General features: G+C 39.6%; 1 protein-coding gene across 1 annotated transcript in view; it reads left to right on the top strand.

Moving 5' to 3' along the window:
* The window catches only part of fchsd2 (FCH and double SH3 domains 2), a 99,515-nt gene that overhangs the window by 36,280 nt on the left and 36,223 nt on the right, over positions 1-27,012 (top strand). Inside the window, exons 4-6 of the mRNA XM_082182957.1 lie at positions 22,900-22,979; positions 26,019-26,163; positions 26,261-26,394. Of these exons, the coding sequence (XP_082039083.1) occupies positions 22,900-22,979; positions 26,019-26,163; positions 26,261-26,394 (359 nt within the window). The remainder of the gene's footprint in view (positions 1-22,899; positions 22,980-26,018; positions 26,164-26,260; positions 26,395-27,012) is intronic.

The raw sequence follows: 27,012 nt of genomic DNA, 5'->3' as shown, positions 1-27,012 counted from the left end.
CGGAGCGCGCTTCGTATTCGACCCCTAGCTATCCATGCAGACGCATGGGCAAAGCTACCCGGGGTTTCGAAGTGGGTGCTGAACATTATAGAAAGAGGCTATTCGCTGCAGTTTCGCCGACGCCCTCGCCGCTATGTGGCGCGCGTCGAGACCACGGTAAAAGCAGAAGTAGCACATCTACTTCGAGCCGAGGTGACGAAACTATTGAGCAAAGGGGCCATAGAACCTCTCTCTCAAGATCAGAGCGAGGGAGGGCTATACAGCAGATACTTCCTGGTACCGAAAAAAGACGGGGGTCTCAGACCCATACTAGATCTAAGGCAACTGAACAAAGTGCTTGTGAAGCGACAGTTCAGGATGCTCACGACCAGGCAAATCCTTGTGCAGATTCGCCAAGGAGATTGGTTTGTGTCAATAGATCTGAAAGACGCGTGTTTTCAAATACAGATAGCGTCACGTCACAGGCGATATTTGAGATTCGCCTTCGAGGGCCAGGCATATCAGTACACAGTCCTGCCGTTCGGTTTGTCCCTAGCACCCCGTACATTTACGAAGTGCATGGATGCGGCGCTCGCACCCCTCAGAATGAGAGGCATGCGAGTGCTGAACTATTTGGACGATTGGCTGATTCTAGCGCAATCTCGCGCAGTGCTCATAGAACACACGACCATTTTACTCGATCACCTCGAGGATTTGGGTCTGAGTGTCAATTGGGCGAAGAGCTCCCTGTCTCCCAGTCAGAAAATATCTTTCCTGGGCACAGAACTGGACTCACTATCCATGATAGCGCGACTATCACAACAGCGCGCGGTAGACATTCGACGCACAGCGAACTCTTTTCGCTGCGGCGCGTCTGTCCCGCTCAAGAGATTTCAGAAGATGCTAGGTCTCATGGCCTCAGCATCGTCAGTGCTCCAGCTGGGTCTGCTCCGCATGCGCCCGCTGCAGTTTTGGCTGAAAGCGCGAGTCCCACGCGAAGCGTGGGCACCCGGTTTGCTTCGCCTCAGGGTCAATCAGAAATGCGTTACAGCTCTGAAACCCTGGAAAGCGAACGACTGGTACCAATCAGGTGTAAGCCTGGGGACTTCCTCGAGGGTGAAAGTGGTGTCCACGGACGCGTCCACCTCGGGATGGGGAGCGCTGCTCGAGGGCAGACCGTTCTTCGGCCAGTGGTCAGAACGGGAGAAGCTCCTGCACATAAACTGCCTCGAAATGCTGGCAGTAGACAACGCACTGACGCGTTTTTGTCCCCAAATAAAAGGTCACCACGTCTTGGTCCGTTCGGACAACATGTCTGTGGTGTCCTACATAAATCGCCAGGGCGGCATCAGATCCGAGAAACTGTACAGGCTGGCAGAACGCCTCCTGGTATGGGCTCAGTGCAACCTGCGCTCGCTCAGAGCAGCGCACGTGCCAGGGATCATGAATATAGGACCAGACAGACTGTCCAGGAACAATGTTCCGGCAGGCGAATGGTCTCTACACCCACAGACAGTCCAACTGCTGTGGAAGAAATTCGGCAGAGCGGAAGTGGACCTGTTTGCGTCTCAAGAAAACGCTCACTGTCAAGAATTTTTCTCCAAGAGCAGGAGCGCGCTGGCCCATGTGTGGCCCCGCCGCCCGCTCTATGCTTTTCCCCCCGTCTCTCTCCTGCCTCAGGTGATAGAACGGATCAGGGAAGAAGGATGCTCAGTACTGCTGGTAGCACCGTTCTGGAAAAACCAACCTTGGTTCCCAGCCGTGATGCAGTTAGCAAGTACTGCCCCGTGGCCAGTACCAGTGAGGAGAGATCTCCTCTCACAGGCCCGCGGCTCGATCTGGCATCCTCACCCGGAACTATGGTCCCTTCATGTCTGGGCCATCAACGGGTACATGTTGGACTCCCTAAAGGAGTATTAAGCACGATCACGCAGGCTAGAGCTCCGTCTACAAGACGACTCTATTCTTCGAAATGGTCAGTGTTTTCGGGCTGGTGCACAGCCCGTGGTGTGTCACCCACAAACTGTGATGTGACGGAGGTGTTTTCCTTCCTACAAGAGCTGTTGGATGGGGGCAGGGCCCCCTCCACGCTCAAAGTTTATGTGGCGGCTATAGCAGCGTTCTCAGAAACAACGCTTGGTCAGTCAATAGGAAGGAGCGATTTAGTCATCCGCTTCCTTAGAGGAGCTAAGAGACTGAATCCTCCCAGACCTCCCTCAGTCCCCGTATGGGACCTTTCTACGGTTCTGGAAGCCATGAAAGGTGCGCCATTTGAGCCTTTACAGTCAATCGATTTGAAACACCTGTCTTTCAAAACGGTGTTTTTGCTGGCTCTCGCTTCAGTGAAGCGCATAGGGGATCTGCACGCGCTCTCTGTGAGCGCGGCGTGCATGGAGTTTGGGCCCAATGACTCAAAAGTTATACTCAAACCTAAGCACGGTTATGTTCCAAAATCCCTCAACACACCGTTTAGGGCGCAGATTATCTCTCTGTCAGCCCTACCGGTCCCTGATGAGGAAAGAGACGCGAGCCTCCTTTGCCCAGTCAGGGCATTACGAGCTTATGTGTCTCGCTCGTCTGTTTTCAGACAGACGGAACAGCTCTTTGTTTCGTTTAGCGGACGTTCTAAGGGACTAGCCGCGTCGAAACAGAGCCTATCCAGATGGATAGTTGATGCTATAGCGCTGGCATACGCCTCCAAGGGCATGCAGTGCCCTTTGGGTGTCAGAGCGCATTCCACGAGAGGCATGGCCTCTTCGTGGGCCTGGTCAAGTGGGATTGCCTTGCAAGATATTTGTATGGCGGCAGGCTGGGCCTCCCCGTCTACATTTATAAGGTTTTATAACCTAGAGGTTCCCGCCCTGCAGGCCAGGCTGCTGTCGGTCTAAACTACCAGTATTATCTGACCTGATGCGTTCAGCTCAGAATGCTGCGTTTACTGAGCACAGCTCAATTTTCGACAGTTTAAAGCTGGGCAAACTGTGTAAGACCCACATTTTTTCCCATCAGTTCAGGCCGTACCCCGCCCTGTCTGTATGATGAAATTTGCGTCCCTTCGACGCTACTTTATGTGGAAAAGTGAGGCTGCACCCCTCCTTCTTCCCGGACTCTCTGTGAGTTCACTGAGTGATTGTGCACTATATGTACCCCGGGCTTTCGCCCTTGGGTCTTTGGTGTCAGATCTCAGCATGCACGGCGTTTTACACTGGGTCCCCTAGCGTAAGATATCTTACGCAGTACGAGAGACCTCTCGTAAGAGAACGTACTCGGTTACTAACGTAACCTCGGTTCTCTCTAGAAGAGGGAACGAGTACTGCGTATCTTGCCGTGCATGCACACGCTCTGGTTGCTTCGATGATGAAAAACCAGATAATAGCTGCCTGCGAGCGATATTTATAGGCCTAGACCACGCCCATTTCGGCGGGACGTGACGCAGCGGGCGCGAAGTGCCCTGATTGGGTCTGACGTCACGCCAGGCCTCGCTCGATAGGCTGCTGCAGTTGCCGCAGAGCAGCCAATAGGCGCGCGAGCTGTCTCGCCTATGTCTGCATTGCTGCTGCAACGCGTTTTGCATTATTACAAAATTAAGGATAATTTTTGGCTTCAATATCTCGCGGAAAAGGATTTTCCCCTAGCGTAAGATATCTTACGCAGTACTCGTTCCCTCTTCTAGAGAGAACCGAGGTTACGTTAGTAACCGAGTACGTTTTTGCTGTTGTACTTTTGTTAAAACCTATAGGCAAAGGTTCCTCGTGTAAGTGTTCTTTAGGCTGCTGATTTTTATTCATGGTATTCAGCTGCAGCAAAAGGTTTTGCAAAAATAAAGGTTTAATTTCTAAATGTTTGAGTTTTTTATTTTAATCGAAACTGGGAATCAATACGTTTCTGAAACATGAGTCACGATAAAAGAGCTTAACGTTATTAGGGTAGAGTTTAGTCTGTTATGTTTTTTTCAAACATGATGTAACATTAACATTTTAGTACCAGAAAGTGTTGTGAAACATGCAAGAAGTAACTATATATCATTTTGCAGAAATGCCTCATGTTTTCCAATTTGGGAGAAAAAAAATCAGTTTTTATCAGACCCAAATCATGCAGCCCTACCTTATTTTATTCAGCAGTGTTATTTTAGTATCAGTGATATACTATAATAGTTTTTATTAATATTTAGAAGTTTTTTAGTTTTTATATTTTTGTTCATTTAAATTTGGGTTTTAGTCATTTTTATGCATGCATATATGTAGTATTTATTCATTTTTATTTCCATTAGTTATTGCAGTACTTCAAATTAAACTAAACAAAAATGAAACCAAAACATATAATGCTTTAAAAGCTCACTACACTCTTTCTCTCTTCCCACCATCCCTCTTTTCCCCACGGACGAATTGGGCTGTAATTAAACGTTTTATTATTTCCCTCTTTTCACTTTAATCTAGTTATTCTCAGCATGATTGTGACACTCATCTGTCAGCTGTAATTATCGTGCCAATAATATCTCAGCGACACTCATCAGGCATGTCAGATGTGACTTTATCTCCATGTTCTGCTAACCACGGCGAGATAGCAAGAAACCAGCCACAGCTATTAGGAAATACATCTTCGAACAGCGCTGGAATGCACAGGCTCAGACAGCCTTTTTCATCCTTCTCTCCAGCTGAGACACAATCGGCCTGACGTCCGCAGTGCAGCTCTCCCCCCTTTCACGCGCGCGCTCCTCCAATCCCCCTCGCTCTCGCGCGCTCCCCTTCCTGGGAAAGTCTCCGGGAAAGGTCTTGCATTTGCATAATCGTCTTTAGTGCCATTGTGGGCGGGCTCTCTGCGAGAGCGGCATCCGCCACTGGTCGGCTCGGCCACCTGTCCAGAACAAATCAAGCGACTCTTTGTGCAGAGGCCGGCCTCCTCCCTGCTCGCTCGCACATCCACATGCTAATGAATAAATTGATTAAATATGACTTAGATGGACAAAAGAGAGCCATTAGTCTGTTAATGAGAGCCCAAAGGATTTATTTGTTATTTGCGTGAGCATCACGATACATTGCAATATATTATCCGTTTTATTTAAGGATGTGTCATATCAATCGCATTCTTCTACTCTAAAACTCTCTAAAAAATTAGGTCATCTTGTATGCAGCCACAATTCATTGACATTATTCTTACATTGAGATTTTTTCAAAAAATTCCATTATTTTTTTATGAATTGAAGTCTTATGCTGAAGAAAAGTCTCTTTCCATTGCATTTTGTGGTTGTTAGGGTGCTCTGAGCGGTTGCTAGCTGGTTGTTAAATGTCCTTGTGAAATTCTCTATATATGGCTCAGGTCTACAGGATTTTTTTTCTTTCTGTCCATTTTTGTCGTCCATCAGGTGAATATTTCAAGTCTAATTGCTTGGGGAAACTAATAGCATCTCTCTTCTACAAGCTGCTCGTTTTGAGGCTGTTCTTATTTTTTTAGGCTGTGTTTATACAGCAGAACTTCATGAATATGAAGCATGGTGAGAGAGAGAGAGTTACAGTCTGGCTCAGGGACAAACATATGTCAGAAGTCTGAGAACAGCCTGACAGCACATCCTTACAGGCCAGTGTTCACTGGAGACTGCATACGCGCTCACACGGAGAAGGTTTAAAGAGCTGACGTGCTTGACAGGTACAGACAAACCTGCAGACAGTACAGTGTGGAGCAGATTACAGTGGGCTGTTTGGTGCTATAACTGAAGGGCCGTTCACAGTTTATACCGACAGTAATTAAACCGCTGGATGTTGCGGTGCTGTTAGACCGAATGTATCTGGGGGATCATGTGAGAATCCTGTCCCTGCACTCCCATTGAGATACTGCTTGTTAATATGTAAATGAATGCTCAAAAATGGATATATCACATAATATAACTGAATCTATTCAAAAAAAAGTTTTATTAAATGAATACTTTATTCAGTAATTATACATTAAATTGATCAAAAGTGACAGTAAAGGCATTTATAATGTTACATAATATTATACAAAATAATGCTGTTCTTTTGAACTTTCTATTCATCATAGAATCCTAGAAAAAAAGTATCACAGTTTCCACAAAAATATAGAGCAGCACAACTGTTTTCAACATTGATTATAAAAACAAATGTTTCTTGACCACAAAATCAGCATATTAGTATGATTTCTGAAGGATCATGTGACACTAAAGACTTCAGCTTTGTGACATTGAAAAATTCAGCTTTGCATCACAGGAATAAAGGACAGTTTCAAATAGAAAACATTTCTTTTAAGTTGTAATAATATTTCACAATATTACTGTTTTACAGGGGGTTTTTGATCAAATAAATGCCGCCTTGGTGAACATAAGAGATTTGGCCCTAATTACTTCTCAGGGGAAGAGATCTTGTTAAAATTCCCCACAGTTCTGCTTTCACTGTCTTATCAGATAATGAGATATGAGTTTTATTTATTTTATTAATGCTCAGCTTTAGGAATGAGAATTATGGGAATGCAAAGTCATAAAGATACAGTAGCAAAAGCAGCCTCTTTAGCCTAATTCTATGGGTCAGAAAAGTTTACAAAATTGTGGAATAGGATGTTTATTATCCATCCGTAAGTTGGTATTATAAAAACAATGCGTTAAAGGGTTAGTTCACCCAAAAATGAAAATTATCCTATAATTTCCTCGCCCTCAAGCCATCCTGTATATGACTTAATTCTTTTAGCCAAACAAAATCGGAGTCATATTAAAAAATAACTTGGCTCTTTCCAAGCTTTATAATGGGAGTTAATGGTACCCTAGACTTTGAAGCCCAAAAAAGTGCATCCATCCATCATAAAAGTAATCCATATGGCTCCAGGGGGTTAATACATGCCTTTTTTGGGCTTCAAAATCTAGGGTACCATTCACTCCCATTATGAAGCTTGGAAGAGCCAGGATATTTTTTTTTAATATAACTCCAATTGTGTTTTGGCTGAAAGAAGAAAGTCATATAAACCTGGGATGGCTTGAGAGTGAGTAAATTATGGGATCATTTTCATTTTTGGGTGAACTAACCATTTAAATCCCGTTTACGTAAGTGGATTTCTCTGTCACAGGTAGACACATCTCTTTCACTCTCAAGCGTGACACGGCTTACATCAGCATCAGTAGTTTTGCATAATCCTGCATGGTCCGGTCGACTGCAGCTGAACGCAACCGAGAGGCCAGTAAGGAGATGATGTCATGGTTTGGGGTGAAGTGACTCCTGATGGGATCATCAATCACGGTTCAGGGAGGGACTGACAGAGCTAGATGGAAGGAAGGAAAGTGACTAGAGTGATAGAGGGAGATGGATAGACACACAGACCTCCTGTAGAGTGTGAGAAGACTGTGTGAACAAATACAAGGAATGGTGCAGTACCGTTTATTGGCATCCCCAGCTGACGGTACTGTGTCTGCTTATGTTTGTGTATGTCTGGGCAGCAAAGCTGATAATAGCCTTTTTAAAATAGGCCGTAAAACCCATTAAGCTTCAGCGCAATGGAGCCAGACGCTCTTCCAGGTACAGAGACGGAGCCAAGTGTGCATCAGCACGTCAGGGAGACTTTAGGAAGAACCCTTTTGAGGTCACAGAGGCTGGTTGTGTATTTCTGCATGATAATCATGTTGCACTAGGGCTGGGTGATAAAACGATAATGATAATTATCGCGATATAATATTCCTAGATACAATTATAACAAGAGTTCAATAAATGTTCCATATAATGTTTATGCACCAGAAGCGTAAGAAAACATCACTACTCTTTTTTTTTTTTTTTCACACGGATCATTTATCCTCTAGGCTCAAATGGCAACACCGCGTGAGCTTACTTGAGCGTTTACTTGCTGATCGGTCTCGATCACACAACTACTAAAAAGCGCTGTGAGATTGTAAGGCTGTTATGGTAGTTGAAGACACGAGACGAAGATCAGGGTAAACAAACTTTACTTGAAAAGTTCAAGCAGGACAGACACAAACACAACTAACATAAACGAGAACCGACAACGGACTGAACAGAACAGGGAGTATAAATACACAAGGTGAATGAGGGAACTAAACAGGCACAGGTGGAGGAAGATTAAACTAATTAGGACTAACAAGAACAGGTGCAGACAGAAAGAAAGAATGTAATGTTACAGAGATCCAGTGAGAAGTGCTTGAATTCAGTGAAGAACACTCATGTCTTGCTGATTTAAACTAATTTAAAAAGCCAAATGACAAAACTGAATCCCGTTAGAAGGGTTTTCAATATACTAATCACCTTCATTTACCATGGATTTACTATAGTAACACTAACTGGCCGGCCCACATTGTACTGCGGCCCACTGGGAAAACTCAAAATTTTATTAATTATTATTTTAGATGTATTAAAGGAATAATGGATTATAATTACAGTATTTTTATCAAGCTATAGAATAAAATAATTCGCTGTAGGCTACTGTTTTTCATAACAAATATAATAGAAATCATATAATTACATTTCACCAAAGTAGTGAGGTTCTATATGCGTGGTTTTACCTCATGATCAAATGTGTGACACTATGGATGACCAATGGTTAATTTTAATAAAAGTAGTCCTAACTCCAACAGTCAGAATATTTACATTTTACCCTTTAAGGCTGTTTAAATTTTTGCTAGTGAACATAATTTACATTTGCATTCCAACTCAAGCTACTGTCAAATGTGCATGTTTAAGAGATGAAAAACACATATTTTTAATATTGCAGCCTGCACTGCAAACTGCTGAAGATACACATCATCAAAGTCACGCCACACCAACTACCATCCGGTCAAATGTGCAGAAACTAAGAAATGTTTTCTATCAAGATATTTCTTTTAGGTAAAAAGGGCCCCAAAAAAAAGATTTTACTTGCATATTTTACTACTGGAATTTCAAATCGCCAGCACAATTTTATCAGAAAAACACAATTACAAGTATGCGACAAGAGGTCTATGCGATCAAGCCTGAAATTTTTACTTCCCAATATTGAGTTACTGTTTTAATGCATTCATACTCAAACTTTCAGTGTTTAGCTGAAGTGTAAATGTGCAGGTTGCCTGTGTTGGAGAAAGATGGGCGAGAAAAGGGCTGTTCCCATAGAGAAGCCGGCCAAGGTGGAGGGGGTTGAGGGGGTCAGACTCGGGGTGCATGTTGTTTTGTTTTTGATTTCTGGGGCAGGACGGGTTTGGAGCAGGTCATTCCAAGGCCAGATGTCTCTATCAGGTTCTCTCCCGTGCTTTCCCAGCCTTGCTGTTTAGAGACTCTCTCCTTCCATGGGAATTTTCATCACGTAGTGCAACACAACACGTGTTTTCACCCCACCCGCTCTGTCCTACTGTATTAATCAGAATGACAAAGCGTAAAACGGCCACGATCGATTCTCACACTCCTTTGTGAGCGGCGCTGGCACACTTTAATAGTCTTTTAATGCACCATGTCTCCATTAAAACGCTGATAATGTGGCAGCGCCAGCCCCAAGGACAGATCGCTTCCAACAGGCTGGGTGTGATATTTATTCGTGCGGAGCTCGCTGGATGCTTCGGCTTAATGTGTGTGGTCTCCTGGACGTTTGCATTTCGTGTTCATTTTGATCCCTTTAGAGTTTGTGTGGAGGGACTCGACAACTTTGCCAAATCCTAGCGCAATTTCAGTTCCTACCAGAAAACCATTGCTGTTTTAGTGTGCATCACTTTTTGGACTCCACCAGGTTCATATCTCTCAGAGGGGTCATTAAATCGTGGGCCAACAGGTCAGAGGTCACGGGGTGAAATGGGGACCAGAGGTTTGGTCAGTGTTGCACTGTCTCGAGAGACGGGAGGGTGAAAGCTATATAGACGAGATGAATTAGGTTTCACCACCCCCTGGTGTCTACGCATTTCTTGCCCCTTTGCAGCTTTTGCACTTGTTAATTTGTGGTCATGTTTGCTGTGGGCAGTATTTTAGTATTGTCAGTAGTAGTATTATTAATTATAGCAGTGGATTTTTCGAAAAGTATTTCATTTCAGTGACCCGAGGCATATCAACTTTTGCTACTTTTTTTTAACATTGTGGACACTTTTGACTTGGGCCTAGCGACTGCACAATACGCTAACAACCATGGGCGTCAGTTTGGTTTGAAATGTGCTAGCGACAGAGACGCATTCGGAAGTGCATTTTCAGAAGTGCTGGGTACAATGACGCATTCATTTTTTTTTTTTTTTTGCAGGTCATGTTTTGAAAGACAATGTCCTGTAGCTTACTAATGTAAATAAATAAAAATGTATAAAAAAAGTGATAATGTCCGACTCGTTTTATGAAGAAGAAAGCCTTAAGTTTTCAAAAAGCATTAGACATATGACCCACTATTCTGCTTCATAAGTACCATGTTGACAATATGACATGATGTGGTTTAATGTACCTAAGGGACTGTTCGTTTTTTATTTAAGGGGCTACCGGAGGAGTTTTGAGATCTATAGTCAAAATAGACTTGACCCTCCCTTCGCCAGCAATACATTTTTCTATGACCCTCCAAAATGATTGTGAAAAAAGGCATGACCCTCCCCGATAATTTATTGATTACTTCTGTACTGGTTTGCGCTTAAGCAAAGATGAAGTTGACGATGCTGACTCGCGATCTTCGCAGTAGTGAACGCACCAGAGAGAAATGCACATTTCATACGGATTACATAAGCAGAGAGCCAAACAGTCTGTTTTCTTTCGTTTTGAATTGTTCTGTTTAAAAGTAGACATTTCAAGCTTTCTATATATTTCTCAGGTCTGTGAGACAAGTGGGCTAACTTATACGCTGAGTTTCGGTTCGTTTATGAGACGAGCTCCAGTTCACGCGCCGGCGCCTCCATGTCGTAATTATCTGTTGTCTGCTATATTTATTATTTATATCTTATTTATTAAATCCAGGCAATTGGTTCATGAAACATTGATTAAAATTAAGATACAATTAATACAAAACGAAATTCACTTTAAAGAAAGGCAGCTGTTCTGTTTGAGATCTCTGTGAAAGTTTTAAAGCAGTCTTTTAGTGCCGCTTTCAGAGCGGTCACATCCGTAACCAAGAACTGACACGTTGTTTTTTCCCTCATAAATGCGAACACGAAAAATAAAATAAAATGAATATTACAATGGATTTTTGTTGGGTCAGACAATGATTGCCAAATTTCTCTCTCATATTGCTCCTCATAACCACTGAAAACTAGCCTGGCAAGCCAGACGTACATCAAGATGTTTAGTCTGGCAACTCACCATAGACACGGTCAATCTGATGGGTGGGATAAACGGCTGTCTTTCAAATTCCCTCTGCACGCAATAGGACAGTGCTTCAACCAACCAGAGCGTTTTCCCAACAGCGGAGCTAACGTTAGTTGATAGATTCAACTTTTAAATCTGGCCGACAAAACTACGAACACATCTTCCTTTTTTTAAGAATGACTTAAGTGCCGTTCTTTGTTCTTTTCTCAAAGAAAAACTTAACTCCAAGTCCTCCAGAGTTGCGGCCAAAGCCGATTCGAAAGACCGCTGTTCTCCATCCGCAGCAGCCGTCATTCTTTGTATTCAAGTAGCAGGGAACCGTCACAACTCTGTTGTCATATGTTAAGCCCGCCTCCGCCTACTCTATACACGACGTGATTGGCCTGACCCAATTTAGGTTTTTGCAGCAAAAAGGTCTATTGAGAGTTGCTAGACTGACCCTGGCTGCAAAATAATTTTGCTGCCGCTAGGGTGCGTCTAGATTTCTAGGCTAACTGAAAACGGTAAAAAAATCGAACCAAATATCAAGTTATTATGGACTGAAGTTAAAAGTGGTGGGTACAAAATGACTCATGACGAAATCTGGTGGGTACGCGTACTAGAGCTGAAGATCTTTGCCCGAACCCGACGGGACCCGACGGGTTTGGTCGGGTTCGGTCTTAATTTCTATTATTTTACACGGGCTCGGGCCGGGCTCGGGCTCGCGCTTCGGGTTGCGTGGTAAATGAGCGGTCAGGTGATGTGTTTAGATTAGCGTGAAAATGGATCTTGAGGAGGTGAAATGGAGGCTGGTCTCTGGAGGACTTATTTTATTTCTTTGTTCCAACTTCCAAGTGGCCTCTAGCCTCCGTTAGTCATGAATAAATGATGTTAAAAAAAGTATAAATTACTCCTTTTTTTTACGAAAGACAAAGCTGTGTGCGTGCGGCGCAGTCTCTTTTTTCCTTTCTCTCCCTTTTCCGCCGAGTGGTGCGTGTGCCGGCTCGCGGTGTGAAGCGCGTGTCCGCGCTATTCTCCGACACTCTTATCACTGCTGATAGACGGCCTTTTGGACAGTCGGGCTGTAAACGGGTTCGGGCTTTTAAAAAGCTGTCAATCAAAATGTACTTGTCGGGCTCGGGCCAAACTCTGTCGGGCTCGGGCCTTTTCGGGCCGAACTTTTAAGGCCCGATTACAGCTCTAACGCGTACCCACCGTCCCCACCGAAATCGACGCCTATGCTAACAACCAATCAAAACACTTTTTCAACTGCATAGCAACACCCTGGCAACAACCCACAACATCATGGTGGTGATTTTTGCATAAGCGTACACCACTTAGAAGTCAGATTTATCTATATAGCACTTTCTACAAAATAGATTGTTTCAAAGCAGATTCACATTAATTAACTGGAAAATAATGGTGTTAATGTTGTAAAATTAATCAACAATTTCTGAAGGATCATGTGACACTGAAGACTGGAAGAATGATGCTGAAAATTCAGCTTTGTATCACAGTAATATATTAAATTTTAAATATGTTAAAATAAAAAACGGTTATTTTAAGTTACAAATTATATGATTCCTTCCTCTCTAGACTTTCACTGTTCACCTTTATCCTAGTTCTCATTGACGAGACCCCTGACCACACTAATGACCCGTATGTCTGTATCTCTGTTGTCATCAACACAAGAGAGCAACAGGGAAAGCAGGAGAAAACGGCTCACCATGTCTATCATTTCATGAGGAACATGAGAGGAACATGCAGCATATGGCAAGCACGAAGCCCCGGGGTACAAATTACCATCTTATCCTAAGCATTTCCCTTTCAGCAGCAATATAAAGCATATGTAGTGTATGAGAGGATAGTTTGGGATGTCAGGACACCATCCCATTAGGAGTGCTTTGAAGTGAATCAGCACACAGGGGAATTGTCTTATTCGAGATTCAAAGCCTTGACATATTCAGACCTCTTACGTTTAATGTGTCTCTCTCTTTCTCTCTCTCTCTCTCTCTCTCTCTCTCTCTCTATCTCTATCTGTTTGCGTCATATCGACCCAACCTTATACTTCAGCAGCTTTATTTAGCTAATTTTAGTTCAGTGTTTTTTTAATTCAGCTCAGTAAATGTAAAATATTTGTATTATTCGGGGTGTAAAAATTCACTTATTGCAGAGTTGAATCTGTACAGAGAATGATTAACTTTTTTTGCTTTTTGCTAAACTTTGCTTACTTTTTTTTAAGAAATTAATACTTTTTTATTCAGTGACAGTAAAAAAATTTATAATGTTACAAAGTATTCTATTTCAAATAATGCTTTCTAATTGTCAAAAAATCCTGCCCAAAAATATCAGGCAGCACAACTGTTTTCAACATTGATGGTAATAATAATAAAGAAATGTTTCTTGAGCAGACATCAAATCAGCATATTATAATGATTTCTGAAGGATCATGTGACACTGAAGAGTGGAGTAATGCTGAAAATTCAGCTTTGTAAAAACAGCTTCATGTTATGGTCATATCACTCAACCTTACACAGTTGTACTTTTACTATATAGAGTCATTCAATGTCTCACCTGGATGCTTACCAGTTTTCTTTTCTTTTTTTCTTCAAAGCAATTAAATGGTTTCATTTTCAGGGAAATGAATCCTGTATGAGAGGTTGATAAACTGTGGGTGTTGTAATTCATGGGCTGATGCTGTGCTTCAATGACTTGATTGTTTCATAGCCCAAAAAAAACTTTTCTATATATCAGACAGTCATAGTGAGTCAAATTATTAAACATGGATATTCTTGCTTCACTATTTTGTTGTTTTACTCTGACTCAGTCAGTCGCTGCTGTTTTATTTGAGGTTTGGTGAGATGAGGTGTTGTGCAATAGAGACTAGGCTACTGATGTAAAGTTTGTACTGTTGCCTTCTGTGGTTTAAAACCTCAGTATATCAAATGCTTCTGTTCTGAACCAAAAGCGCTGTGGCTTGTTTTTTTAATTACATAAAAAAAAAAATGTTTTTTCACTGTTATATTTCCGTCAAAAATGTCAAGGTAATATTTTACCCCAAAAGTGATAAAAAGAAGTAGTTTTAAGTCTATTTTAGGTATATTTTGCCTATACAATTCATAATACAATTTGAATAATATATTTAATATATACAAAATAATTTATACATAATGTTATTATTTATTTTACTTCCTTTTAATTATGCTGATTTAAATGTAAAATATTTTATTGCTAAATATATTGCATTCCATATGAAATATTTAAATAATACAGAATTTATACATGATATTTACTTCATTTTATGCTGATTTAAATGAAAAAAATATATATTTTATTGCAAAAAAATACTGTATTCTAGTAATTAGAATCATCATTAATGCCAATTACAAAAAAATCTCAAAAGTAAACATCTAAGTGCATTACAGTAATGAGAATTTGGGGGGTAAGTTGTTCTTAACTGTCATGAAAATAATCATTTCTTTATGCATAATTTCTTTTGATTTTGTGGTGAAATGATTCTATGTTTTAGTCGTAAGCTGTCTTCCACTGTTGTATGATATCACCAGACTTAAGGTATAGAGGCCATGGAGATTTTGGACAGCATCCTAGTTGCATAAAAAGCATCAAAACTGGTTCACTATTTAAAATAAACTGAGCTTTATACAGTCCCAGAAGTCTGTCCAGTCGTTTAGAGTCAGTCAAACTTTACACAGCACATAAATCATTCTCTTTCACAGCCTTTAGCCGGGTGCCAAGCTGTGGCCCATCCCGCCCACTGGGCAGTGCCACGCCAGAGCCAGCTGAAAGCCCGTTCACCCCTCAGTCCCGAACCGTGGAGAATTGAATGAACTCCCACTTCACTTAAAGATCGCAGGGACAGACCTGGATGATGCCAGAAAAGCTCACGGGGTGAAGGAGCCCTTTGGGTGCTTTATCAGAGCTCAAAGGCAGTTCAGTGCCCACTCAATGCCCCTATTGTGCCCCTGTGAGAGGACAGGCCAGGTCGGGTCGGTTCTGGAAACTGACCTTACAATAGAGGGACGCACAAAGAAAAGCCTGTGCAGACTGAAGCCTGAAAACATCGGGCCAACGTTTGCTGCACAAACACACACACAACACCACAGACCTCCGGTAGAATGTGCCATCCCTGCCCAGAGGTCTCGTGTGATTATTTAGTCCTTTGTGATTTTTATTTTTTTATTTTTTTATTTTTTTTACGTTTCCATTTCCTTTCTTTGTGATGTTATGCTTTTATTATGACTCATTTCTCTTCTCTGCATGGGTGTTGTTTTAAAACGCACTTTGTCTCCGTTCTAACAGTCACACTTTTTTGGAATCTCATGTTTCTCCTTTATTTTATTAGAATTAATATACTGTTATAGTTTGTATTCATATTTTGTATTAGCTTATATTCTTTTTAGATTTTATTCAGTTTTAATAATTTTGGTTTGCCATTTTAACTATTTATATTAAATATTACTGTTTAGGTTTAATTCATTTTTTTAATTTTAGTTTTAGTTCAGTTTTACATTTATTTATTTTATTTTATTGAGAGAGAGAGAGAGAGAGAGAGAGAGAGAGAGAGATGTTTTATTATTTTAGTTAACATTATTACATGGCTTGGTTGAATTCTAATGTAGAATGCGGTCTGTTATTTCTTGTTATACTACAGGGCCGCCGTTGAATGCTTGAATCTGATTGGTTGACGAACATTCTAAGGTGTGCAATTATTTTCAGGGAAACGCACGGCTAAAGTAGTTCCAGGCAGGTCTTGACCGCATCACAGTTCCATATCACTTCGCGTAGTTAACTGTAAAAACGGAAAATAGGATACAATTCGCGTCGGGGTTCTGATCAGCCTGTCAGGGTTGTATTCGCTATAACAACCGCCTCGCTCTACATTATCCCTTACATAATAACCCTGTGGCTGACGCAATGTTATCCATCACTTTTATTCCAGATTAAATAAAATTGATTAGAAAAGGATAAAGATGGAGAAAGTGTTTCAGTGAGATAAAAATGTAATGAAAGAGTCTTCAGTGCAAGAGAAACTGCTTAACAAGAGAATTTAAACTTGATCTTTTTCATTGTTTCTGTATATTTGTGTGAAACTTGCAGTCGTGTTCTAGGTGATGCTTGCATTACAAACATGTTTAGGCCTAAATGCTTCAAAGAAACAATTGTGTTCGCGATGGCGTTGGCCTTGTGTGCATTATTAAAAATGACTTGAAGGACCCATTGCCACTTTTTCCCACTTTCTCTTGTTTAACAATTTCCCGCCATTGACGGAAATTTCTGACTTTCTGTGTTTTCACTTTTATACGGTAGGGGCGCTATTAAGCATATTTTGAAAGAGTACAGAATCTCCTGCTTAAAACACATGCGAAGAAGATGTAGAAACAAGCGATATCATACATAATAATATGCATATATAAAAATCATCAACATTAAACAGCATATAAATCAAAACTGCCTAATGTTACTGAATGAAATATTGACCCAGGGTGAGCGTTAGGGGTGTTGATGGACTTGATTTACTTCATCTATGTTTTGATCATCGTTCTGAATCCCATCCAAATGCAGTCTTTGACAAAAACATGATTTTCTGAGGGTTTTGCAATTTTTTTTGCTTTTTTATGAAACTAACCCACATTGAAGTGTTGATCTTTTTTTTTTATGCATGAAGCTAGAATAAAATGGCTTTTTTTGTTTAAAGGCAGAGGGTCTGGTCTGTTCCTTCTTTTGATATATTGCATGTTAAGATATTCATACAACTAAATATTCTGGGGGCCATGACATTTTTATGAAAATGTTTAAAAACACTGGTGGTGGCTGGCAAAAAAATTTATAATTTAAACGCTGGTGGGGAAAGAGTTAACGTTGTAGTTTCACTGGTTAATTTAGCAATTGATGTCTAGAACATGAGAGCAGGAAGGAGACGTTTATCTCTCGTTCTTTCTCACTTTTTCGTTCTCTCACTTTGTTTGGTCTGTTGCGGATATCCTGCCGTCGGGTCCGACCGCTCCAACTTCTGCCTGCAAACAGGAAGTGACTGTGTGTGCAGTGGTGGGAGCTTCCTGTTACGACTGGCCTGTTTGCTGCCACACCTATGACCAATAATGGTCTTTTTGACACACTGGCCGTATTCATGAATGTTCACTTACAAAAACATCACTGTTAGGAGTGCTCATACTTAGGCATTTGAACAAGCTGCCGGCATTAGGTGTGGTTAGTTGAGGAGAGGTGTGTGATGATCAGACGTTCGATTTTTAACTTGTCAATGTGAAAGTCTGATTTAAGTAAGCTACTGTTTGTTGATTCATTTACTTACACTACTGTTCAAAAGTTTGGGGAAAAAAAAAAAGAAAAAAGAAGTTGATACTTTCATTTAGGAAAAAGCAGTGATGGGTTCGAGTCCACCTTATTCGAGTCTGAGTTGAGTCTGAGTCCAAAAAGGACAGAGTCCGAGTCCAACTAAATATTACTTTATGTCATTAAAGACAGGGTTGGTGATTTGTTCCAGAAACAGTTTTGTTATGCTGGTTGAAAGTCTCTTCACACTCGATAGTATTCACTAAGTTAAGTTGTCTAAATGTATTTATATGTATACTGTATATCTCGTCTGTGGAAGGCATTTAATTCAAGATTTTACCATGTTTTTTGGTTTCCACATCATCTCATGCTTGCTGAGAAAAGTATAAGTCACCATGTAATGGAAGTTAGGACTTGACTTCTGTATTGTGACATAAGCTATTATGTCATACGCTGCATTTCTGAGTTAAACAGCTTTTTTAATGTGAAAAACTATAGAGCGGGACTTGACTGTATCCATGGAAATGGGATCTGAAAAGACAGATCCGTTTTCTCTACGTTTGCGGCTCTGTGTTTTGTGTGGGTTTTATATGACAGGTTGTTGGCTATAGGCCTTGGTCAAGGTAGTTGCCATATTTAATTTTACATGGATGAAGATGAGGCTTTGACAGACCTAGAGTCCTTACAATAGCATGCAGTGTGTATAAAGGTCAAAGATCAAAATAACTGTTTTGTAAAGATGCTGAGCCATTTTTAATGTATTTTTTAACACATTACATTATTGGCAGTTTATTGTATGGATCTATGTTTCCAAATGGATGAATATTTTGTTAGTGTACTGCCCTGTCTTCCTAAGCCACACCTGCATTAACCATATTTCCATATGTAAATTTACCATAGTAAAAAGCTACGGCAATAAAAATGTATATAAAGAAAAGGAATAAATATAATTTTTCAGTGTAGACTCCAGACTCAACATTAAGTTTTTACTAACCCCACCACATAAAAAATGAAAAACGGTAATTGTTTTAATTGTTTAATTGTTGTCATTTTGATGTGAACAACTGCTTCCAAGAGGTTAGAAACATTTTTTTTTTTTTTTTTTTTTTTTTTTCAGGTAGGTCTATAGTAATAAAATACTACAGAAATTGAACAAGTTATTCAGTCAAGAGCAGTAAGTGGTTTTCTCATTGTCTTTTGTTGTTTGATTAACAATAATGATAGACATCAGCAGGTAAGCTATAGTAGGCTTCTGTCACTTTAAGACATGATAGACAGATCCAATATACACTGATTTTCCCCCCAGCTATTTTTATTGACAGGAGAAGGTATATTCTGATGTTTGCTGTGTGCAGAATTTTCCAAACTCATCGGAACATGAAGTTATAATCCAACCCAAGCCGATCTGAGAAAGCAGCGGGTGTTAAAAATACGCCATTATTTCACCACAGGGTGTCAGTGTTCGTCTAAACTAGTGACCGCGACGCTGTATGAGAACAGATGAATAACATCGAACATTTAACGAACATTTATTTATTTGGATTAAATATATATTTTTAAATTCAACTATTTTCACTATTTACATGTTATGCCCAAAATGCTACAATATTCAAAGTAGTTGACTGTCATTCCCCTCTACGCTGTGTGCGTTATTGATTAAATAGCCTAGCCTAGCCTATTTAACATCGTTACAGGCACCTCGCGAGCATTCATTTATTCAACTATTTTAAAAGACTGGAATAAACACCAGCGCACACAAGCAATCCTTTTAATAATCAATTTAATAAAAAAATGTAAACCCAACAGGTATGAAATGTCAGAAAGAGAAAAAAAACTGTTAATGAGAAGACGAGCATATAGGATTGCTGCAGCTTAGTGGATACATTTTAGCCTATTTATTATTCAGAATGCACAGTTGGAAAGAAAATATATTTATAGGAACATTTCAGCAGGCACAAGATAATTAATACAGAGATCATTATTCATTGTTTTTAATCAATTGGCAGCCATAAACCATAGTGATAATCTGCATTCTCATGTATGTAGGTGCGCTGAATGCTCTAACCGGAAACTCCCGATATGTACTAACTAGAACGCGGAAGTAGTTGTGTAAGTACTTAGTCCATTCGGTTCTCTTTTGCATCTTATTGCGCTTGAACAATTTAAAATCGCTTGAACGTTTAAACTGGCTATAAAAACACATGCAAATGATAGATTTTTATGATGACGCAATACTGACACGATGAAAATTAAGACGCTCAACAATGGCCTGACGTTGGCCGATGGTCGACCATCGGCTTGGTGTGTCAGGGCCTTTACTAAAAATAAGCTATTGGTATATTAGATTTCTGGGAATGTCTGAAATGTGAACTTTAGGCTTGACTTTTTGCTTAGACGGGTTGTGTTTGGGAAGCTAATAATGTTTTTTTTTTTTTTTTTTTTTTTTTGGTGGCTCTAGAGTCCCAGAAATGACATGCTTTAGCTTTAACATTTGCATGTTTCTGAGATGGTATTGCATTTTCATGTCAAGTCAGAAAATAATCGATAAAAACAGGTAGGGTCATTAATGCAATTTTCCCATGTTCTATTATGACAGAATACAGCACAGCTTTGAGTTAGCTGGGCACACCTTATTAGAGCATGGATTCAAAGCAGTGGTCCACCTTATCTGGACCGCACAGGGCGATTGTTCCGGTTGCTATGACAACCACTCCACCTTCTGTTTATAGAGATGAAGTGTTGTGTTTGCCTGTAATTTCCTGAGCTCGACAGCGGAAGTCTTGAATTGACTTCTATGGCTTTAATATACATGACACACACCTGTAGACTGCCATTCATTTGGAAGCAACAATCACCTGAATCTGAACACCTCTCTCCTGAATCTACAGGGAGCAGTGTGTGGCCTCATGTCTTAACAGATACTTTCTTACCAACAAACACTGAAGTGGCCACAATGCAATAACGGCAACCAGAACAGTTTGCTGAAAAACATTCATGCTTACATCCTTAACTGGGCCATTAGCAAGGGTTCTTGTCAGGTTTGAGAGATTCAGGCCTTATTTGACAGGACATTTCTGAATCTTTCTGTTGTTTCGTCCGAATTTGCCTGATTGAATGTTTAGACTGGGTCATTTCATTTTTCTTCATGTTTACATTAGTGGCTCCTGTTTCTTTCATGTGAAATTCTTATGGCTTTGCTTGGACTGTGTTTACTGCTGGCTGACCGCAGCGGCTCAGTTCTGAAGAAACAGCAGTCGTGTTGTCGATATTGTGTCAGTCTTTCTGGTGCCGCACTTACCAGTCATTGTCCACTACCATTTTTCCTCTTTGTTTCTTTATTTTGTGGTGTATGTTTGCGTGTTTCTCATGAAAAAAATACATATGATTGAAATTTGCAGTATTTGAATATGAAAAAGGATGTTTTCTCTTCTTATGTGTTTCTAGTCTTATGAGTTTAAAAGGGTGTTTTTATTTATTTAAAATGATATCGATTTATTTTAGAAATATTTCAACATTGGCATATTTATATATTTTCTAAATCCTAAATGGTTGTTTTATTTTTAATTAGTTACTTTTAAAACAAATTATGTCTCAGGTTTTTTTTATATATTCAATATACATTACCATATTTATCTATTTGTTAAAAGGTTTATTTATTTAATGTGTATTGAATACACATTTTTTGGTTTTCTACAGTTTTTCTAAATTACTAAATGAACAAGGCAGAAATAATGTTTGATCATTTATAATTATTTGTGTTTATATACACAGATGTAAACAGCAGCATTTATAAATGGTAATGAACAATGTTTACTTGCATATTTTTTGACTAAAATCAATGAAGAATGTGTTTTGAATGAGTCATTTAATCAGTTTTTCAGTTTGAATCAGTGAATTGATTTGAATTAAATATTTTTAAGTTGTTCACAAAGTAATTAAAAAATATTTTTTTTTAGTTTTTCAAAAGATTGCAAAACTAGTATAAAGTCATAGTCAAATAAAGCCAAAGAAAGATTGGCTCTATTGGCAAATAAAGTCGAATAAAGATTTTTACTGTTGCTCAAGTGTATTTCTCCAGCAACATATAGAGTATATTGTTAATATTTAACATATCGCCCAACCTTGTACACACTAAGTCTTTTTTGTTTTAAGTTTTCTTTTCTCTTTGACCTTTTTATTCCGTCTTGTTTTCTTTGTAAGTGTGTATGTGTGTGCGTGTCCAGCGTTGAAAAACATGTCCAGTGATTATTCTAATATGCTTGAGGGAGTCATGCAGAGGAAGGAAAATAAAAGGCGTCAGCCCAGCTGATCTGTAATGTCCTGTTGAGGGGCTGAAAGAGGCCAGTCTGTGCCACACCGCCGCCCTCAGCCGAAGAGAAGGGCTCCTTTCTCCTGCCTCATTCCCTGCTGCTTACACAAACACATGCCATGCTCTCATCCGCTCGCACTGTAGATGCTGTGTTCACAGCGAGCGGCTTTGAGCGCCGTTGTTTGCTATCTGGGAAGCGGGCAGGTGGGGATGGGCCGCTATGAAAGCCAGCGGCTAATCAGCCTCAACTAGAGGTGCATCTATCCTCCTCCATTTACAATATGGCGGAAGAGGGCCAGGGCTCTATTGTAAAAATATTAGGAAGTAGGGCCGCCTTGTTCGTTTCACCATATGTCAGGTGGCGTTTGAGCAGTTAGGGATGGAACTGTAATTTCGAGCCTAGGCCTTTGACGTTCCCAAAGGAGCCCGTACGCACTCTCCCCGTTCTTCATGCCAACAGCAAACATATGTCACAGTCATTGGAATTTGGGTTGCTTTGTAACGTGTTGTGTGTTTGTGCTAGTGATAAATGGTGCTCGATGACAGGGTCATGAGAACACGCATATGGCCTGTTAATTGCTTTGTGTTCATGTTCGAAAACACAAAATATGCGAAGACATTGAGGTTGCATTCAAATTCACATGTTTTTATAACGGCACACTACAGGCAAAGCATTTTTGATAGTAAAACAGCATGTAGGCATCCACATAATTCAATGTTTTGTCCTTGTTTATTTGTGCTTGTGTTTGCAATTTAAGAATTAACATTAATTAGCTTAAAATTCATGAATGAATTTGTAGAATTTCATGAAAACTTTTAGATTCTTTTATAAACTGCTATTGAAATGTAGCTTTTTTTCAGCTGAAAAAGTCTGTTGCGTAAGGGAATATTAATATTACCCATAAAAACAAAAAAAACATTTCATTGGCACATTTGGCATACCAGTATACTATGATTTTGTATGCACTAATTTGTCTTTTGCTTACTATTTATGAGGGATAGCAATGGAATTGTGATGTAGCTTGAGAAGCCAAACAAATTCAACCATCTTATGCTGGTTTTTGTTGTTTTTTATATATTTTTCAGGCACTGCAGAAGTTGGCAAGTCAGTATTTAAAGAGGGACTGGCCTGGGATCAAACCAGATGATCAGAGGACAGACTACAGGTGAGTGAAAAAAAAAAACAAGTTTATGGTGAAATCATAATGATCTTGATGTTTAATGACTATCATTTTCCCGCTGGGTGCTTTACAGTGAGTTTGTTTCTTGAGTCTTACAACACTGCCATAATTAAGTTTTAAAGTAGTCTAGTGATTAATTTCACTGCGGAAAGTAAAAAATGTGACTACTATAGGACTGCTATTTTATTATTTGACACTTGGCATGGTAATAATAAACGTTTGGATGTACATGATGGTGAGTTGTTTCAAATAGAACTACATGAGCTAAAGGAAATTAACTTAATGGGGACCTGTTATGCCCCTTTTTACAAGATGTAATATAAGTCTCAGGTGTCCCCAGAATGTGTCTACGAAGTTTCAGCTCAAAATACCCCACAAGTCATTTATTATACCATGTTGTAAATGCCCATTTTTGAGTAGAAGCAAAAACATGCTGTTTTCTTGTATGTCTTTAAATGCAAATGAGCTGCTGCTCCCCACCCCGCTGCCTCCGATACTCTGCCAAAAACTAAAACAGCGATTTCGTTTTGATTATTGTCTCTATCGCGGTCACGTTCACGTGACATTGTAGTTCTTTATTATCATGAAAGTTATTATTTGCATGCGTTTTAAAGCCATATCAGTTTAAACTTCTGATATATGTTTTTTTGAGCGCACACATCCAAAGCACTCGCACAGAAAGCTGGATGTCAGACGGCGCGTCCCGTAAGTATAAAGTTCTCTTTAAGGTTATGTCAAAAAAAAAAGAAAAAAAAGTTCACATAAACAGTCGGTTATGTCTGTGAACGTGAACAGCAGGGAAAGAAATCGCATGTGTATATTAGATCTGTGTATTAAAGTGACGGCAGTGTAATATACAGTACCTACTGCTGTATATGCTTTTATATGATCAAACAACAAAAGAAAAACAGAAAATCACTCACTGATCTTTGTTGAATAACTTTAGTAGCTTTAAGAAGAATACAATTCTTACTTGAATGCTCATTTATAACCATTGCGTACGCACAAAACAGGCCCTGAAAGAGGCGTTTTTGCAATAATGCACACTTCCGACGCATAAGTTGTGATTTATAAAAACAAACTTGACGGGAAAATTTGCTCACCTGCACACAAACTCTGACCCATGCGTGCGAACATTCTGAAGACGGAGCAGTTTGACGACACCGATGGTGAGCTGAGGGACTGACTACAGATGAAGGAAAACCACTTTAAATCCTAAGTCCTAATCATAAATACAGTACATGTTCACAATACTAGTTTAAATAAATAAAAGAATGATTTGAACTATGTTTACATCTGATATACACATTTAGATTAAATATGCCATTCAAATTACATGAAATAATTTCCGGAAAGTTACAATATTTTTTTATATTCTAGTAAATAGGAATATTTGTTATTGATGGTATGCTTTTGAACACTTTTCCTGTGGCATGCTGTGCTTTACCTATCTACAGATAAAGTGTTGTCGGGATAATTCCGGTTCGCGTGGCTACGTGAAAGCGATAAAAATTCTGTATTATTAATTTTAAGGCCAGACAAGTAGTATGTTGAGGGTTGATTTGTAGGGAAGGACTACACGCCTGCACACATATATTCAAATGCACATACCTATAGACTGAACTCGTAATACGCATTTGCATGCCATCGGCGTTCTCACTGGTTCGCGTTTTTGAAGTTTGCGCAGAAAGAACTTAAGAGTTTTCTGTTAAAATGGTGTCGTGTTAGCGGCCCCTAACTTAATAACTAATGATCGTTGTGACGGAAGTGAATCAATCAAACTAACTTTAGCTGGACAATAACTTTATTCTAGAGCTGCTATAAAGCCAAAACACTTTAATTTCCTATTATCAATGTAAAGCTGCTTTGGAACAGTCTACATTGTTAAAAGCGCTATATAAATGAAGATGACTTGACTTGACTTGACTTTAATGTTTTAACTACAGCGACTATTGCTTAGGGCATTATAATAACAGAACTCATGGTCTGAGAAAATATTTTCGGTCAAATAAAATATACATTAAAAATATAAAGCGATTAAAAATACTATTTGGCCCATGGAAAAGATTGAGAAAAACTTTTTCTGAAATGTATTTTATACTATTTGTATAGTATAAAATACTATATATATATATATATATATATATATATATATATATATATATATATATATATATATAAATAAATGATTTTTAGCAATGTAATGTGACGGCACATTCGTATCTCATATTTTCCTAATGTATTGTATTGTTAAACATGGAAACATGCTAATTATATGCAGATGAGGATTTGCATGGTAAAACTAGGCATTGTAAACTCCATATATGCTTATTTTGGGGAAGGAGACGCATGTGTGCACAATCTTCCGCTGACTGGGATTTATAAAGGAAATTTCGCGAATTTGCGCAGGTTCTGGTGTACCATAAGTGTCTGGTTTTATAAGTGATTTTTTTTTTTGCCGTACGCCATTTTTGGCCGGCGGCCATATTTGAAACGCCTCTCGGGCATCCAAGTGCAGCTCAAATCTGACAACAACGGTCTCAAAAAATGTCACATTGTCCGTCACATTGGAGCACGTTTCTGAATGACTCATTTTGAGACACTGTTTCAGATTTATGGGGAAAATAACTAAGTGGATGGATTTTTACCACAATAGGGTGGTCGTGTACACACTACACATTTATGTTCAAAAACAATATTTTGCATAATAGGTCCCCTTTTAATTAAAAGGCTGCCACACTACAGTGACTATGTGCTCATAAGAAGATAACCAATGTATCCACTCTGGTATTTTTTTTATGTATGCAAAGCTTTCCCTTATTTAATACAGACCTCTGTGATTTAATGCAACTTGTAGGTTACTCTTTATTTGCCATGATTATATTCATTGATCATGACTGACCGTGCATAAAGTAAACTCCCATGTGCAACTGTTCAAATATTGGTCTGTTGCTTTTGTTTGCATGGGAGTATTGATCCATAAATAGTGTTTACAATTAGTAAGCATGTTTTGTCTTACTGTAGGAATGTGTATGGAGTGTGGAGAGCTTATCTTGAAGGCACCGTGCAGGTGACCCAATCTCGTCTCAACGTCTGCGAGAACTATAAGAACGAGATTTCGGACCCCGCCAAAACCGTACGCCTCTACAAAGAACAGCAGCTGAAAAAGGTACCAACCTCTGCCCTTGGTCCTTTGGCCTGATCCGTCGTATGCTGTAATTCTCTAACGTCATTTCTCTCTGCTCTCTTGCGGTGGCCGCCCACAGTGCATTGAGCAGCTGGGTCGGATCCAGGCGGAGCTCCAGGATTCAGTGAAGGATCTGGCCAAGTCCAAAAAGAAATACTTTGAGTTGGAGCAGATGGCCCAAGCTGTGCGGGAAAAGGCTGACATTGAGTCCAAGTAAGCGCGTCTGGTATTGCAGGTGCAAACGGTCCCAGAGGTGTCCGGAACAGAAACACACACTTCACATGTGCTTGTTAGTTAATTGAGTCCCATTAATTAAAGAATAACCACTAGGAGTGGACAATATTCTGGTTGAAACAATATACTGGTTGAAATTTGTATACATTTTATGCAATTTTGCAAAATGCTGCATTGAAAATTTGTAAATGCATGATAAACCTTTACTTTAGACATTAAGATAATAGGACTTTAATTATTTTGTATTAGAGCTTAAAGGGACAGTACACCCAAAAATGAAAACTGTCATCAATTGCTCGCTCATTTCGTTCCAAACCCCTTTTTAGTTCATCTTCGAAACACAAATGGAGATCTTTATTGGGTGGAGATCTTTCCGTTGAAAGTCCATTCCAGGGATGGAAATTAACTTTTTTGTCCACCGGCCACTGTGGCTGGTGGATTTCAAAATCTACCAGCCACTCAATGTTTTTACCAGCCACTTTCTTGTTTTTAACCGACAATGTGTAACTGCATGTGAAAATTAATACTACAAGATCTACAATACTTAAGCAGTTTATTTAATCTCAAGTCTCAATGAAATACTGACATTTTCTCTTT

Source organism: Leuciscus leuciscus (assembly GCF_965113295.1).
Source record: "Leuciscus leuciscus genome assembly, chromosome: 10".
Lineage (NCBI taxonomy): Eukaryota > Metazoa > Chordata > Actinopteri > Cypriniformes > Leuciscidae > Leuciscus > Leuciscus leuciscus.
Note: the sequence above shows the minus strand (reverse complement) of the source record. Positions and strands in the feature narration are given on the sequence as shown.